This window comes from Populus euphratica, unplaced genomic scaffold (assembly GCF_000495115.2).
Source record: "Populus euphratica unplaced genomic scaffold, PopEup_1.0 scaffold401.1, whole genome shotgun sequence".
In the NCBI taxonomy this organism is placed as follows: domain Eukaryota; kingdom Viridiplantae; phylum Streptophyta; class Magnoliopsida; order Malpighiales; family Salicaceae; genus Populus; species Populus euphratica.
The window spans coordinates 51,069-62,959 of NW_011500085.1; the positions used below are offsets into that span (position 1 = coordinate 51,069).

Sequence of the window (11,891 nt, forward strand, 5' to 3'; positions counted from 1 at the left end):
GGGTCCCGGGTCAACCCGCCGGGCCGGGCCGGGTTTTAAAACTATGCTTTGCAGCCATTCACTAGTCATTTTGAGTCTTGAATTTTCTTTTCTTAGATTTTGAGGTATTCGGCCTTTTCCATCAATGAGAACTGTGAGCTCATAAAATTGAATGTTAGTGTCCAAAACATTCCTCATGAATATACCAAAACGTTCATGTCAATTGTTTTTAACCTAAAAAATCATAGGATGCTAGGGTGATACAAGTGTTCTTTATTTGTTTTTTTAATTTATGAAAGGTCAAAAAAATAAAGGAAAGAAAGATATTTAGGTTATTAACTTCAACGAGTTTAATAAATTTAAATAATATAAATTAAAAAAAATAAAATAACAATAAATAAACTAACAAGAAAAAATTAAAAAAAATATAAAACTTAATTATCTATAAATTAATATTAAAAAGTGAAAATATATTAAAAAACAATTAAAAAAATTAAAATAAACCTAAATTAACTTATTAACTCTCTAACTTTTGACACAAGATTGTAACTTAATAAAAAAAAGGTTAAAAAACCTTATAAAAACTAACTTTTAATAAGTTAATAAGTTAAATGTTGAAGTTAAAAAATAAAAAAATAATTTTAAAAAGACCTAAAAATAAACATTAATCCATATTACTCTTTAAAAATGAAAGTAGAACCAGCTCCTCCAAATAAGTAAATTTTAAAGAAATAAAATACCAAGAAATAAGATTGAAAAAAAATATATAATAAAATAAAATTCATAACAAAATAAATAACAATAAAAAAATAAAAAAATATAAACTAGATTTGATATAAAAATAATTTGAAATCAAATATAAATAAATAAAATTAGAAAAAGATTAATTAAATAAAAAATAAATAGTAATAAGAAGAATAAAATTTAATATAAAAAATAAATGAAAAAAAATTAACAATTAAAAAATTAAATTAAATTGAAAATAATTTTTTTATTTAAAAAAAAATAAAAAAAGAGTAGAAAAGGTCAACCAAAATCTCACTACTATTACATGCACATATAAATATGGTAATATATATATATATATTAAACGTAATCACATCAAATAACAATAGGCAATAGAGTTGCCAGACCCGGTTATATATTACACCAGAGCTCTCCCTTAAATGTGTTCAAAGCAACAGAGTTCATTAAGCTTTTCCGTACCCTTGATTCTCTGCGATCCCATTCTGCATGCATCTCCTATGGAGACTCATCTTTTAAAATATTATTTTTATTAAAAAATGGAATGATCACCGGAGATAGCACAACTCCACCTACACCTACCATCCACAGTACCACTATTGTGAAGCCAGTCGATGCTTTCCTGACAGGTGAAAGAGATTGATTAAATGATATTATTAAAAACTAAATAAAGTAATTTACATATAATAATAATAATTATTATTATTATACTATAATTTAAATAAAACATAATATACATTTACTTCATTATAAACTTATTACACAGTAAACTATATTATAAACATGAAATATTTATATTATAGATAATATTATAGCATTGAAAAAAGTTGTTTTATCGGTTCAAATCCAAGCTTTTACATGTTTTTTTTTTTATATATATATAGCTTGCTTTTCACTCTCCACTAACAGCTCTTTGTTCACCATAACACAAAACAAACCACCCTTTTTTTATAGCGAGACCACCCTTCTTCTTTCCTCGTTTTTCTCTCCATAAAAAAAATAAGCATGAACATATACCTGAAAAAACATTTTCATACTTTAAACAACTAATATTAAATATTAGATATTTTAACAAAAGCAAGTCTAAGTACAAATCCTATGAGTTTGCTTCGTATTAACAAGGTGGATTTATATGATATTTTAAAACAAATTTCTATATATGTATAAGAGTTTGTTGTTGATTTTTTTAAAAATCAAAACAGATTATCTTACAAGCATAGATTAACTAGCTTTATTTGCATAATATAACCCCTTTCAACCATAACCTGGAAGATGCTAATAATATGTTTTTGTTCATCGATACATCTAGTTTATATGTTTTATCCACCAAACATGTGTTAGAAGCTTTTATCTTATACTAGAATTTGATACTTAAAAAACATATAGGAGGTCAGAAATTATGCAAGCAGATGCCATATTAAAAGATGTGATTATAGATGAGAAAATGAGATTAGATTTTGCAGTGGAGATAGAGTTTGAGAAAATAATGAAGTTCTGCACTGTTTGAGATGTATTTTACGTAAAAAAATTAAAAAAAACTATCGGTATTGACATTGCAAAGTTTGATTTTTCCAAGTAAATAATTTCTATAATTTATTATGTTTATTTTTCTATATTGTTCTTAATGAGTAAGGTAACTATCCTTAATGATCAATTTAGGACATAGTTTTTCAGACTTGGCCATCAAATTAAAAATTTATTGGAAAATAGAATTCTAAATGAAGATAAAATATAAAGATAAATGCAATAAATTATAAAAATTAATTACTCGTAGAAATAAAACTTTTCAAAGCCAGATCGATAACTATTTTAAAATTATTTTATGTAGAATGCATCACAATCAGTGTAGAGTTTTATTATTTTTTCAAAACTACAATGAAAAATCTAATCCTATTTTTTCATCCATAGTGTCACCTTTTGATATGACATGTGCTTGCGTAATTAATGAGCTCTTATAAGTTTTTCAAGTATCTTATTGTAGTATAGGATAAAAGCTTCTAATGCATGTTTGGTAGATGCAACACATAAACTAGATGTATCAGCGAATAATAACAAATCATAAGTACTTTCGAGGGGTGGAGGTGACTTTATTTTATAGGTAGAGCTGATTAGTTTGTGTTTGTAGGAAAAATAATCTACTTCGATGTTTTGATTTTTAAAAAATCAACAACAAACTCTTGCACATGCAGAATTTTAAATTAGCATACAAATCCACCCTAAAAATGTAGAAACTCTTTTCGTAGTTGTGTAATCTCGATGGCAAGAAGAAATTTTTATCTATTTGACTATTGATCGTCTATTCAAAGATGCCAAAACAAAAACTACAATAGTTAATTATTTTAAAACGATAAAATACATTCGAACACAAAATAAAGTTAAAAACACACATGATGAGATGCAAACTCATAGAATTTGCATTTGAGTTTGTTTTTGCTAAAATATCTAAGATATAACTGAGATTGTTTGCAGCATGAAAATATTTTTTTAGATAATATATTCTTAGTTGTTTATTTTCTTAGAATGAAAGAGCTTTATATGATGAGAAAAACAAATTATAAGAAGGAAAATGAGCAAATAAAGAAGAAAGGTGGTCTCTCTAGAAATATGTAAAACGCCGAGTTTATTAGTATTGTCTACTTTAATTAACATATATTATGTTCATAAAATTAAATATCAGGATGACAAAATTCTAAAAACTAAAATAAACAAGCTACATTGTACTATTTGTTGACAACATAGAGACCTTGAACATATTTTTCTAAATGGTGATAAAATAGTGTTTTTTTCGTAGTAACCTATCAAGGAAGGTAATGTAGTCTAATAACTCATCAAAACCTCTATCTATATATTTAAAACACTCTAGACTAACCTTAACGAGGTGTAGCTTAACTGGTTAGGCCCTAGATTAACTCTCTAGAGATCACCAGTTCGAGTTTGAGTTTCACAAACCTCAAGGCCATTATAAGCTTACATGGTCATTAAGTTTAGGGCCTGTGAGACTGGTCGAGATGCACATAAATTAGCCCAAACACCTATGTTAATATATATATATACACCCCATATTGTCATAAAAAAAAAATAAGGTACTAAGATAAACTACTATGTCAATTGCATTGTTGCATGGCATAGTCCATATTGGATTTGAAATCTAAACATAGAGGTGAAGTTTGAAAAAACAATGAAATTCTGCACTGACTGTGATGCATTTTACATAAAAATAATTAAAAAAAATATTAATACTGACTTTGTAAAGTTTAATTTCTATAAGTAAATAGTTTCTATAATTTATTGTATTTATTTTTATATTCTTTCTTTTTTAATAAGTAAGGTTGCTCTCCTTTATGATCAATTCAGGACATAGTTTTTCAAACTTGACCATCATATCAAAATTTTACTGTAACATAGAATTGTAAATAAAGATAAATTATAAAAATAAACACAATAAATTATAAAAATTAATTGCTTGTGGAAATAAAATTTCACTAAGTCAGTATCAATAATTATTTAAAATTTTTTTTACATAGAATGCTTCGACAACAATATAAAACTTTATTTCTTAAAAAAACTCTATCTTCAATGCAAAATTTAATCCTAGTTTCTCATTCATAATCTTACATTTTGATATGACACCTGTTTATATAATTTCTAACCTCTTATAAAATTTTCAAGTATCATATTCTATTAAAGGATAAAAGTTTCTAATGCATGTTTGGTAGATACAACAGTTAAATCAGATGTATCGGTGAATAATAAAAAATCATAATTATGTTTTAGGTTTTAGGGTGAAAAGGACTGTATTTTGCAAATAAAGATGATTAGTTTATGTTTGTAAGAAAGATAATCTCTTTTAATGTTTTTGTTTTTTTTTTTAAGAAAAACAACAAAAAACTCTTGCACATATATAGAAATTTGTTTTAAAATACCATACAAATCCACCTTTAAAATGAAGAAATTGTTTCAGTAGTTGTGAAATCTCAGTGGCAAGAAGAAATTTTTATTTATATAACTATTAATTCTCTTTTTAATATGCAAAAAAAATACAATAGTTAATTATTTTAAATTAATAAAACACACTCGAACAAAAAATAAAGTTAAAAACTCTCCCGATCATAAGCAAACTTATAAGATTTGTAGTTAAACTTGCTTTTGCTAAAATATCTAAGATATAATAATAGTTGTTTAAAGTATGAAATTATTATTTTAGATAATATGTTCATGGTTGTTTATTTTCTAAAAATAAAAGAGCTTTTTATTATAAGAAAAACAAACTATAAGGAGGAAGAAAATGAACAAAGAAGAGAAAGCAAATAAAGAATGAAAATAATCTCTCTAGAAAGTAGTAAAATGTTGAGTTTATTAGTATCATCTTCTTTAATTAACATACATTATATTCATAAAATTAAATATCAAGATGACAGAAATTCTAAAAACTAAAATAAGCAAGGGACATTATACAATTTGTTGACAACATATAGACATTCAATATATTTTTCTTAAATGGCCATAAAATACTTTTTCTTTCTTGTAATCTATTAAAGTAATGTAAATTGTCATAAAAAAATAAGGTACTAAAATAATTTATTTTGTTGGTTGCAATGCTGCGTGACATAGTTCACATTGCATTTGAAATGCAAACATATCAGCTTCCTTTTCTATCTCAGACAAGCTTTTTACATGTTTTTTTTTTTTTATAGATTGTTTTCCACTCTCCATTAACATCCTCTTTGTTCACCATAATACAAAACAAACAATTGTAGATTTATTGTGAGATCATCTTTCTTCTCTTTTCTTTTTTTTCTTGTTTTTATAGTTGTTTTTTTTTCTTCTCCATAAAAAAGTTATTTCATTTTAAGAAAACATACAACTATGAATAAATTATCTAAAAAAATATTTTATATTTTAAACAACTTGTATTATATCTTAAACATTTTAGCAAAAACAGGTCTAAGTACAAATCTTACGAGTTTGCTTCTATTTGGATGAGTTTGTTAGTTTATTTTTTGTTTGGGTGTATTTTATTATTTTATTTTCTCATAAAATAATTAATTATTTTTTTTTTGTATATTAAATAGAGAATTAATAATTATATAGATAAAAATTTATTGCTACCATGTATATTTCACAATTATGAAAAGAGTTTCAATATTTTCAATATAGATTTGTATGGTATTTTAAAACAAACTTTTATAAATGCAATAAAGTGTTATTGATTTTCTTAAAAATCAAAATATCAAAGTAGATTATTTTTTTTATTAACAAAGACTATTTATAAAATATAATCATTACTTTCTTACTCAAAAAGCTTACACGAGAGTTGTTGAAGGACTGGTGCCATTCTAGTTTAGCAATCGAGTTCATTCAATTGATTTAGTTAAGGGAGTAAATCCATAACGAATAGAAGAGTAAGTCAATAAGCTGGTAACGAATCCAACAGGGAAGCTTTCAGCTAAGCCCCGTTTAGTTAATTCCCCCTTTGTCTCAAGGTGGATGAGTCTGTTATAGTCTTCCGTCTTTGAAAGATTTTCATGATTTGTTATTATTTATTGATATATATGATTTATTTGTTGTATTTATTAAATATGTATATGAATTTTTATCCTGTACTAGATTAGAAAATTTGAAAAAATTATAGAGGGTCAGAAATTGTGCAAGCTAATGACATATCAAAGATTAAGATTATAAATGAGAAAATAAAATTATATTTTGCAATAATGATGAGATTTAAAAAAGAAAAATGAAATTCTATACATAAGAATTTTATAAAAAAAAATTATCAACACCAACTTTGCAAAGTTTAATTTTTACAAGTAAATAATTTTTATAATTAATTATATTTATTTTTATATCATGTTTTTATTTATAATTTTATTTTATAGCAAATTATTTGATTTAATGACCAAGTTTTAAAAACAAAGTCTTTTCTTCTCTATCTCAGGCAAGCCATGCCTCTCCTAGTTGGGCTAGGACAAACCCTGTCCAAATCCAAGCCTTGTTTTGCAAGAGATCACGAACCACGATCCGGAATTTCTCCAACAATTTCCGAATAGCTCTTGAAGTTACTCTAGACTTCGTGGCATACCGAAACACTTTCGCTTACCAGATTTGAAATTCTTTGGGCATCTGAAAAAATGTTGTTTACTAGATAGTGAAGACGTCATCAGTGAAAGGCCTTATGTTCCAAATTAGTCAGAAGTGTATAATGAATGATCACGAGTGTGTCTTATAATATCAAAAACCATCACAGATCTGGCTGTTATCAAACTAAAATTCATGTTGAGATACCATGGGGCTTCAAGAAGTATGAACCTGTGATAAAGTTGCAGTATCAAAATTTACTATTCAGAAAATGGCTAAAGAACAAGCATTTATTTGAACTCATGAAATTACATCGGACAGCCTCACCTTACAAATGTACTAGGATTTGAAATCTGAGATCCATGATCATGAGCTAATACTAAAATTACTATATATGTTATTGAAGATTATTACTAGAGGTAGACACCCCGCCGGTTTTCTGACTGTAATTACGGGATCAAGAAAGAAGAAAAGAGAATGAACTCTCTGAATCATCAAATGGAGGTCGAGGAAACTCATGGAACCCACTAAAATTACATGTATCGAAGTTCAACGGTGAGAAACAACTGGAAGGATCATCAGCATCGTCGTTCACCTCCATAACATTATGAGCCCCACTTCCGGTAGCTTCAAGAGGGCCAAAGCTGAAATTTATGTTTCCAACCTTATTTGATGCTTCGTTCCTGTCCACTTTATCAGATGACACAGCTGGTCCTTTAGTTTCCTCGAGAGGAATAGCAGGAGTATGGCCCTGGAACAGAGCAATGTGTCCAAAAAGCTTGTCTTTCCTCGAAAATGTTGTGCCACAGGAACAAAGCCATTTATCCTTGCCACAATGCTTCTCATGAGTTTTAAGATCTGCAGTCACTGAGAATTTCTTGGTGTTGCATCGGCTGCAGGTGTAGCTTTTGTCACAATGGGTTCTCTTGTAATGGTTTTTAACGCATAAAATAGACTTCAAAGGCTGAAACTTCTTGTGATCCTTGTTACGCTTGCAGCCAGAAAAAGGGCAGGAATACCTCTTAACAACCATTGGATCTGAGCTCGATTCCTTGTTGGGTTTTGCAAGTGCAGCAGGGGTTTTGTACTCATCACCATGGCCTCTCATATGCATCCTCAAATTTGCATCCCGCTTAAACCCCTTCCCACATATTGTGCAAAAGTGGGTGTGTGGCGCAAGTATTTCTTCCTTTTCTAGTTGTAATATATCATAGGAACCAGGTGGAAGGTACTCTCCTACATCAGCATCTTCTTCCTCTTTCATTTCATGTTCTTCAATGAAGTGGTTCTGGTCAGTCCCACAATTACCAGTAACATCCATCCTGTCGGACTGATCAGAAACTTTCCTTCCACTACCATGTTGCGGCTGTGGACTACAACTCATGCCCGCCACAGGAGGAAAAAGAAGTCCTCCAAGCTGCCCAAGCAGTCCATTAGGAGTGTCTGTACAAAGCGTATGTTTCACAGATGGGAGAAGGCTACCTGCAGTAGAGATCAGCTGAACAATAATTGAATTGAGATCAGCAGTTATGAGAAACTGCTGTTGCTGCGTTACGAGTTGGTCCTGTCCCCCAAGACCCTGACCTTTGCGGCCATCAAATAAATGCACCAAATCTTGAAGATGATGTATCTTTTGCTGTAGAAAAGAGAGATTACTAAGCATGGCTCTTGGATCCCAGTCTTGGACTTTGTTTGTTTCAAGTATCTCAATACTTTTTCCATCTTCTTGATGATCCAGAATTTTGGTTGGATTGTTGCGGGTGGAAAGAAGCAAATATCCAGATTCAGATGCTTGGTTGAATCCTCCGAAAGGTGGTGGTATTATGTTGTCCTCCCATTTTTGCTGCTGCTTCTGCTGTAAATTGAAAATATTATGTTGTCCTCCCACTTTTGCTGCTGCTTCTGCTGTAAATTGAAATCTGTGAAGGATGGATTCTCCGAGGACATCCTTCTCGGCAATTCATTGCCGGAGGATGAAGTATCTGCCCATACATCTACAGATAGCCTCTCCTTAAGATACATATACACTCTCCTCTCCTCTCCTCTCCACACAGTATGTGGAATCAAAGCTAACAAAAAGCTGGGATCTTAGCAAGACACACTTTGACCTTGCTTCAACTCGGCTTCTCCATGTATTTTGAGAAAGAAAAGTTGTGCTCGAACAGCATCGATGTAATACCAGCAAAGGTCTCTGCTACCATGGAGGGTACAGTTTCACCAAAACTAAATCAAACCCATCAATCAGGACTGTTATTTGTAGCAATTTGAGTTGATTTGATTGATGGCACCCCATTAATCAGAACCGTTGGTTGGGTCACTCTTGGTATAAGTGGCGCATTGACACAAAAAAAAAAAGGAACAACTTTGGTGAAGTTTCATTGGACTATGGAAGATTCTCACTGTGTCTCTTTAGAGTTTAGATGCATCTGCACTCGTTTGCATTGCACTTGACTTTCCCTCTGCTTTTGTTTTTTACCTTTTCTTCTTCTTTCTCTTTCTAGGACTTCAACAATAATGTCAATAATTTAAGAGAGATTTAATAATTCTATTAACTGGCTATTAGATTTATGTCTATGGGGGGAGGGTTACCTGGGGGAGGGGGAGGGGGGTCACCAGGAAGCATACCACCTCCTCTTTTCTTTTCTTTTTTTCGTTTTCATTTATTATTTGTATTCTTAAGTGACAAATGACAACTTTGTGACTAAGAAAAAAAAATTTGAATAGCAAAACGACACCGCACAAAAAAAAAATGTTAGCATGAAATTGAAAATTTAATCAATATTCATAAATAGTATAACAATAGTCAACGCATGATTTCAAGTTATTTAATAACGTAAGAGAAAAATATTTCTGCATTTTGGATGTGTTTTTTTATATAATAGAATTTTGCTCATTGAGAAACAAAAAGATAATGTTTCTTTTTGATAAAAAAAAATTAAAAATATATAAATTGATATATTAAAAAGTTGTTGTTAACACTAATTAAGTATGATAACATGAAATTGATCTCCCTTTCAAAAGACACAAGATAAATACACTTGGAAATAATTTACTTCATCTATCTTTTTTATTTTTATTTTTCTTAATAACTTATCTTATTTTGCAGATGCAACTTCTCTTTCTAAAATTTAAGAGGAAAAAAATTTAAAGATAATTTATAATAACCTTTTTAAAATATTATGAAATTATAAAAATAATTCAAAAGATTAATAATAATTTTTTTTTAGAATAATTAAACCTAATAATTTAAAATATAAAAGAGAGAGTATTAATTAAAAAATTATGAAAATTAAAAAGAAGAAGAAGAAGTTAAGCTCACAGCATGGCATTGTTTATTCAAGGATGGAAGAAAGCCAGATGCACCTTGTTTATTTTTAAAAAAAAAAAAATAGATAAAAGGAGCATTATTTTTTATTTAATTTTATTTTTAATTTCAATCAATTAAATCACAAACAATTTTTCCTTTTCTCCTGGAGCTAAAGGTTGCGTGATGTTGGAAAATTTTAATCTAGATAAATCCACAATATACGACATACGTCATTGCAAATAAAGCTGGCTTCCCTGCTAAAGTGGGATGGGGATGATCTTTACCTCTTTCAATGTATTCTACCAGAGAGCCCATCATCCATTCAATGCACCCACAGCCATTATTGAGCTGTGGGCCAAAATAAAAATGGACATGGCTCCAACATATGGCCATGTAATTGGTATAACGTGACAAATTAAATTAATGTCATAGACGAATACTGCTTACGATTTCATAGAATGACCTATGCAATGACGGGAAGCGGATATGCTGAATAATGCTGGTGATTGCAAGAAGAGGAAGAGAATAAAATATTTGAAAACGAAGTCCATGAAAAGGAACATAATTAAATTTGAAATAAATAAATAAAATAAATAAAAAAGGACCATGATCTTGTTAGCCGTTGGTGCTTCCTTTTGAGGAAAAAGAATGCGAACCCATAACTTCAAAAAAAAGCTTGCTCGTTTTTTTAAAGGCACCTTTAGCATAATTCATAGTGTCCTCTTGGCATCTCCACAGGAAGAGTCAAAAGGAAAGCCAAAATGTAAATTTATTGGCTTTGGTGAGTTTGTTTAATATGTTTTTATTCAGAATTTTGGGCAAATAACCTAAGCAATGTCCCCCAGCAATATATGAAGTCTTGATTTTTAAGTAAAATTTTTGTATCTATCTGCCAAGTTTCAGAGTTTTCAATGAAATCCCCATCCGTATTTGATCATGGATTCTATTTTATTTAAAAAATTAATAAAGATAATGTCTTGTCGGAATTTAAGGACTTTTTCTAATTGTAGAAGATAGTTTTTCATTATATATATATATGTCTTCTGTTTTCTTTTCCATTATCTCTCGGAAAAGAGGAGAATATATCCAATAATTGGTGTTTTTGTAAAACTTTTGAAGTCTTAAAAATTAGAAACATGTTCAAATGAAAATTATTTTTCTAATGTTGACATATGTATGGTTATTTATTTAATTTTTTTCTTGATATCAATATTGATTAGATATTATATAGGTAAAAGCTAATATATATATATATAGGTACGACCTGAATATTTGGCTAAATAATAAAAAAAAAACTTGTGTATTTGTTAAAAGTTATCAAGATGAAATTGTGCTTTCGTGGAAAACCACATAAATTACAATGATAAAATCTTGAAGAACACAAAAGGACGTTCATGGATATGTATATAACGTAATATAGAAAATTAATTCATGTTTTCCCAATTTAAACGACTAATTAATTTTCTAAATAAAATCTTATTTAAACATAACATTCTATTTTTCATTCTTCATGGATATGATATTCTAACAAACAGAGATGTTATTTGAATTTGAATACACCCTAGCGATTTTTGTAAAGAAATTCTTCAACTGGCCTTCCTTCCTCGTCTGTTTTTATATCGTGGGGCAAACATCAAATATTTCTCACACCCAAGGTGTGAGGTTTGCCTTCGAATGGAAAGTTGTTTATCAAATTCCACAAGGCATGCATCAACTTCTTTCTTTGTTGTGAACTCCAACCTCAGCTTTTCGATCTTGCATTGTATTCATAATGCCCTTAATCTTT

The 11,891-nt window shown here is 29.0% G+C and overlaps 1 protein-coding gene across 3 annotated transcripts; it reads right to left on the reverse strand.

Annotated features, from left to right (window-relative positions):
• Positions 1-7,032: 7,032 nt before the first annotated feature.
• LOC105108930 (protein SENSITIVE TO PROTON RHIZOTOXICITY 1-like) lies at positions 7,033-9,317 on the reverse strand. Of its 3 annotated transcripts, none has more exons than XM_011003434.1 (2): positions 8,710-9,317; positions 7,033-8,659 (listed from the first exon to the last, which is right to left on the reverse strand). In XM_011003434.1, exons 1-2 carry the CDS (start codon positions 8,818-8,820, stop codon positions 7,256-7,258), a joined length of 1,515 nt encoding a protein of 504 aa, XP_011001736.1. In that variant the 5' UTR covers positions 8,821-9,317; the 3' UTR covers positions 7,033-7,255. The 3 variants fall into 3 exon arrangements, with proteins under 3 accessions (XP_011001736.1, XP_011001734.1, XP_011001735.1); XM_011003432.1 differs by having other exon boundaries at positions 7,033-8,657; positions 8,702-9,317; XM_011003433.1 differs by having other exon boundaries at positions 7,033-8,636; positions 8,687-9,317.
• Between the last annotated feature and the right edge of the window lie 2,574 nt (positions 9,318-11,891).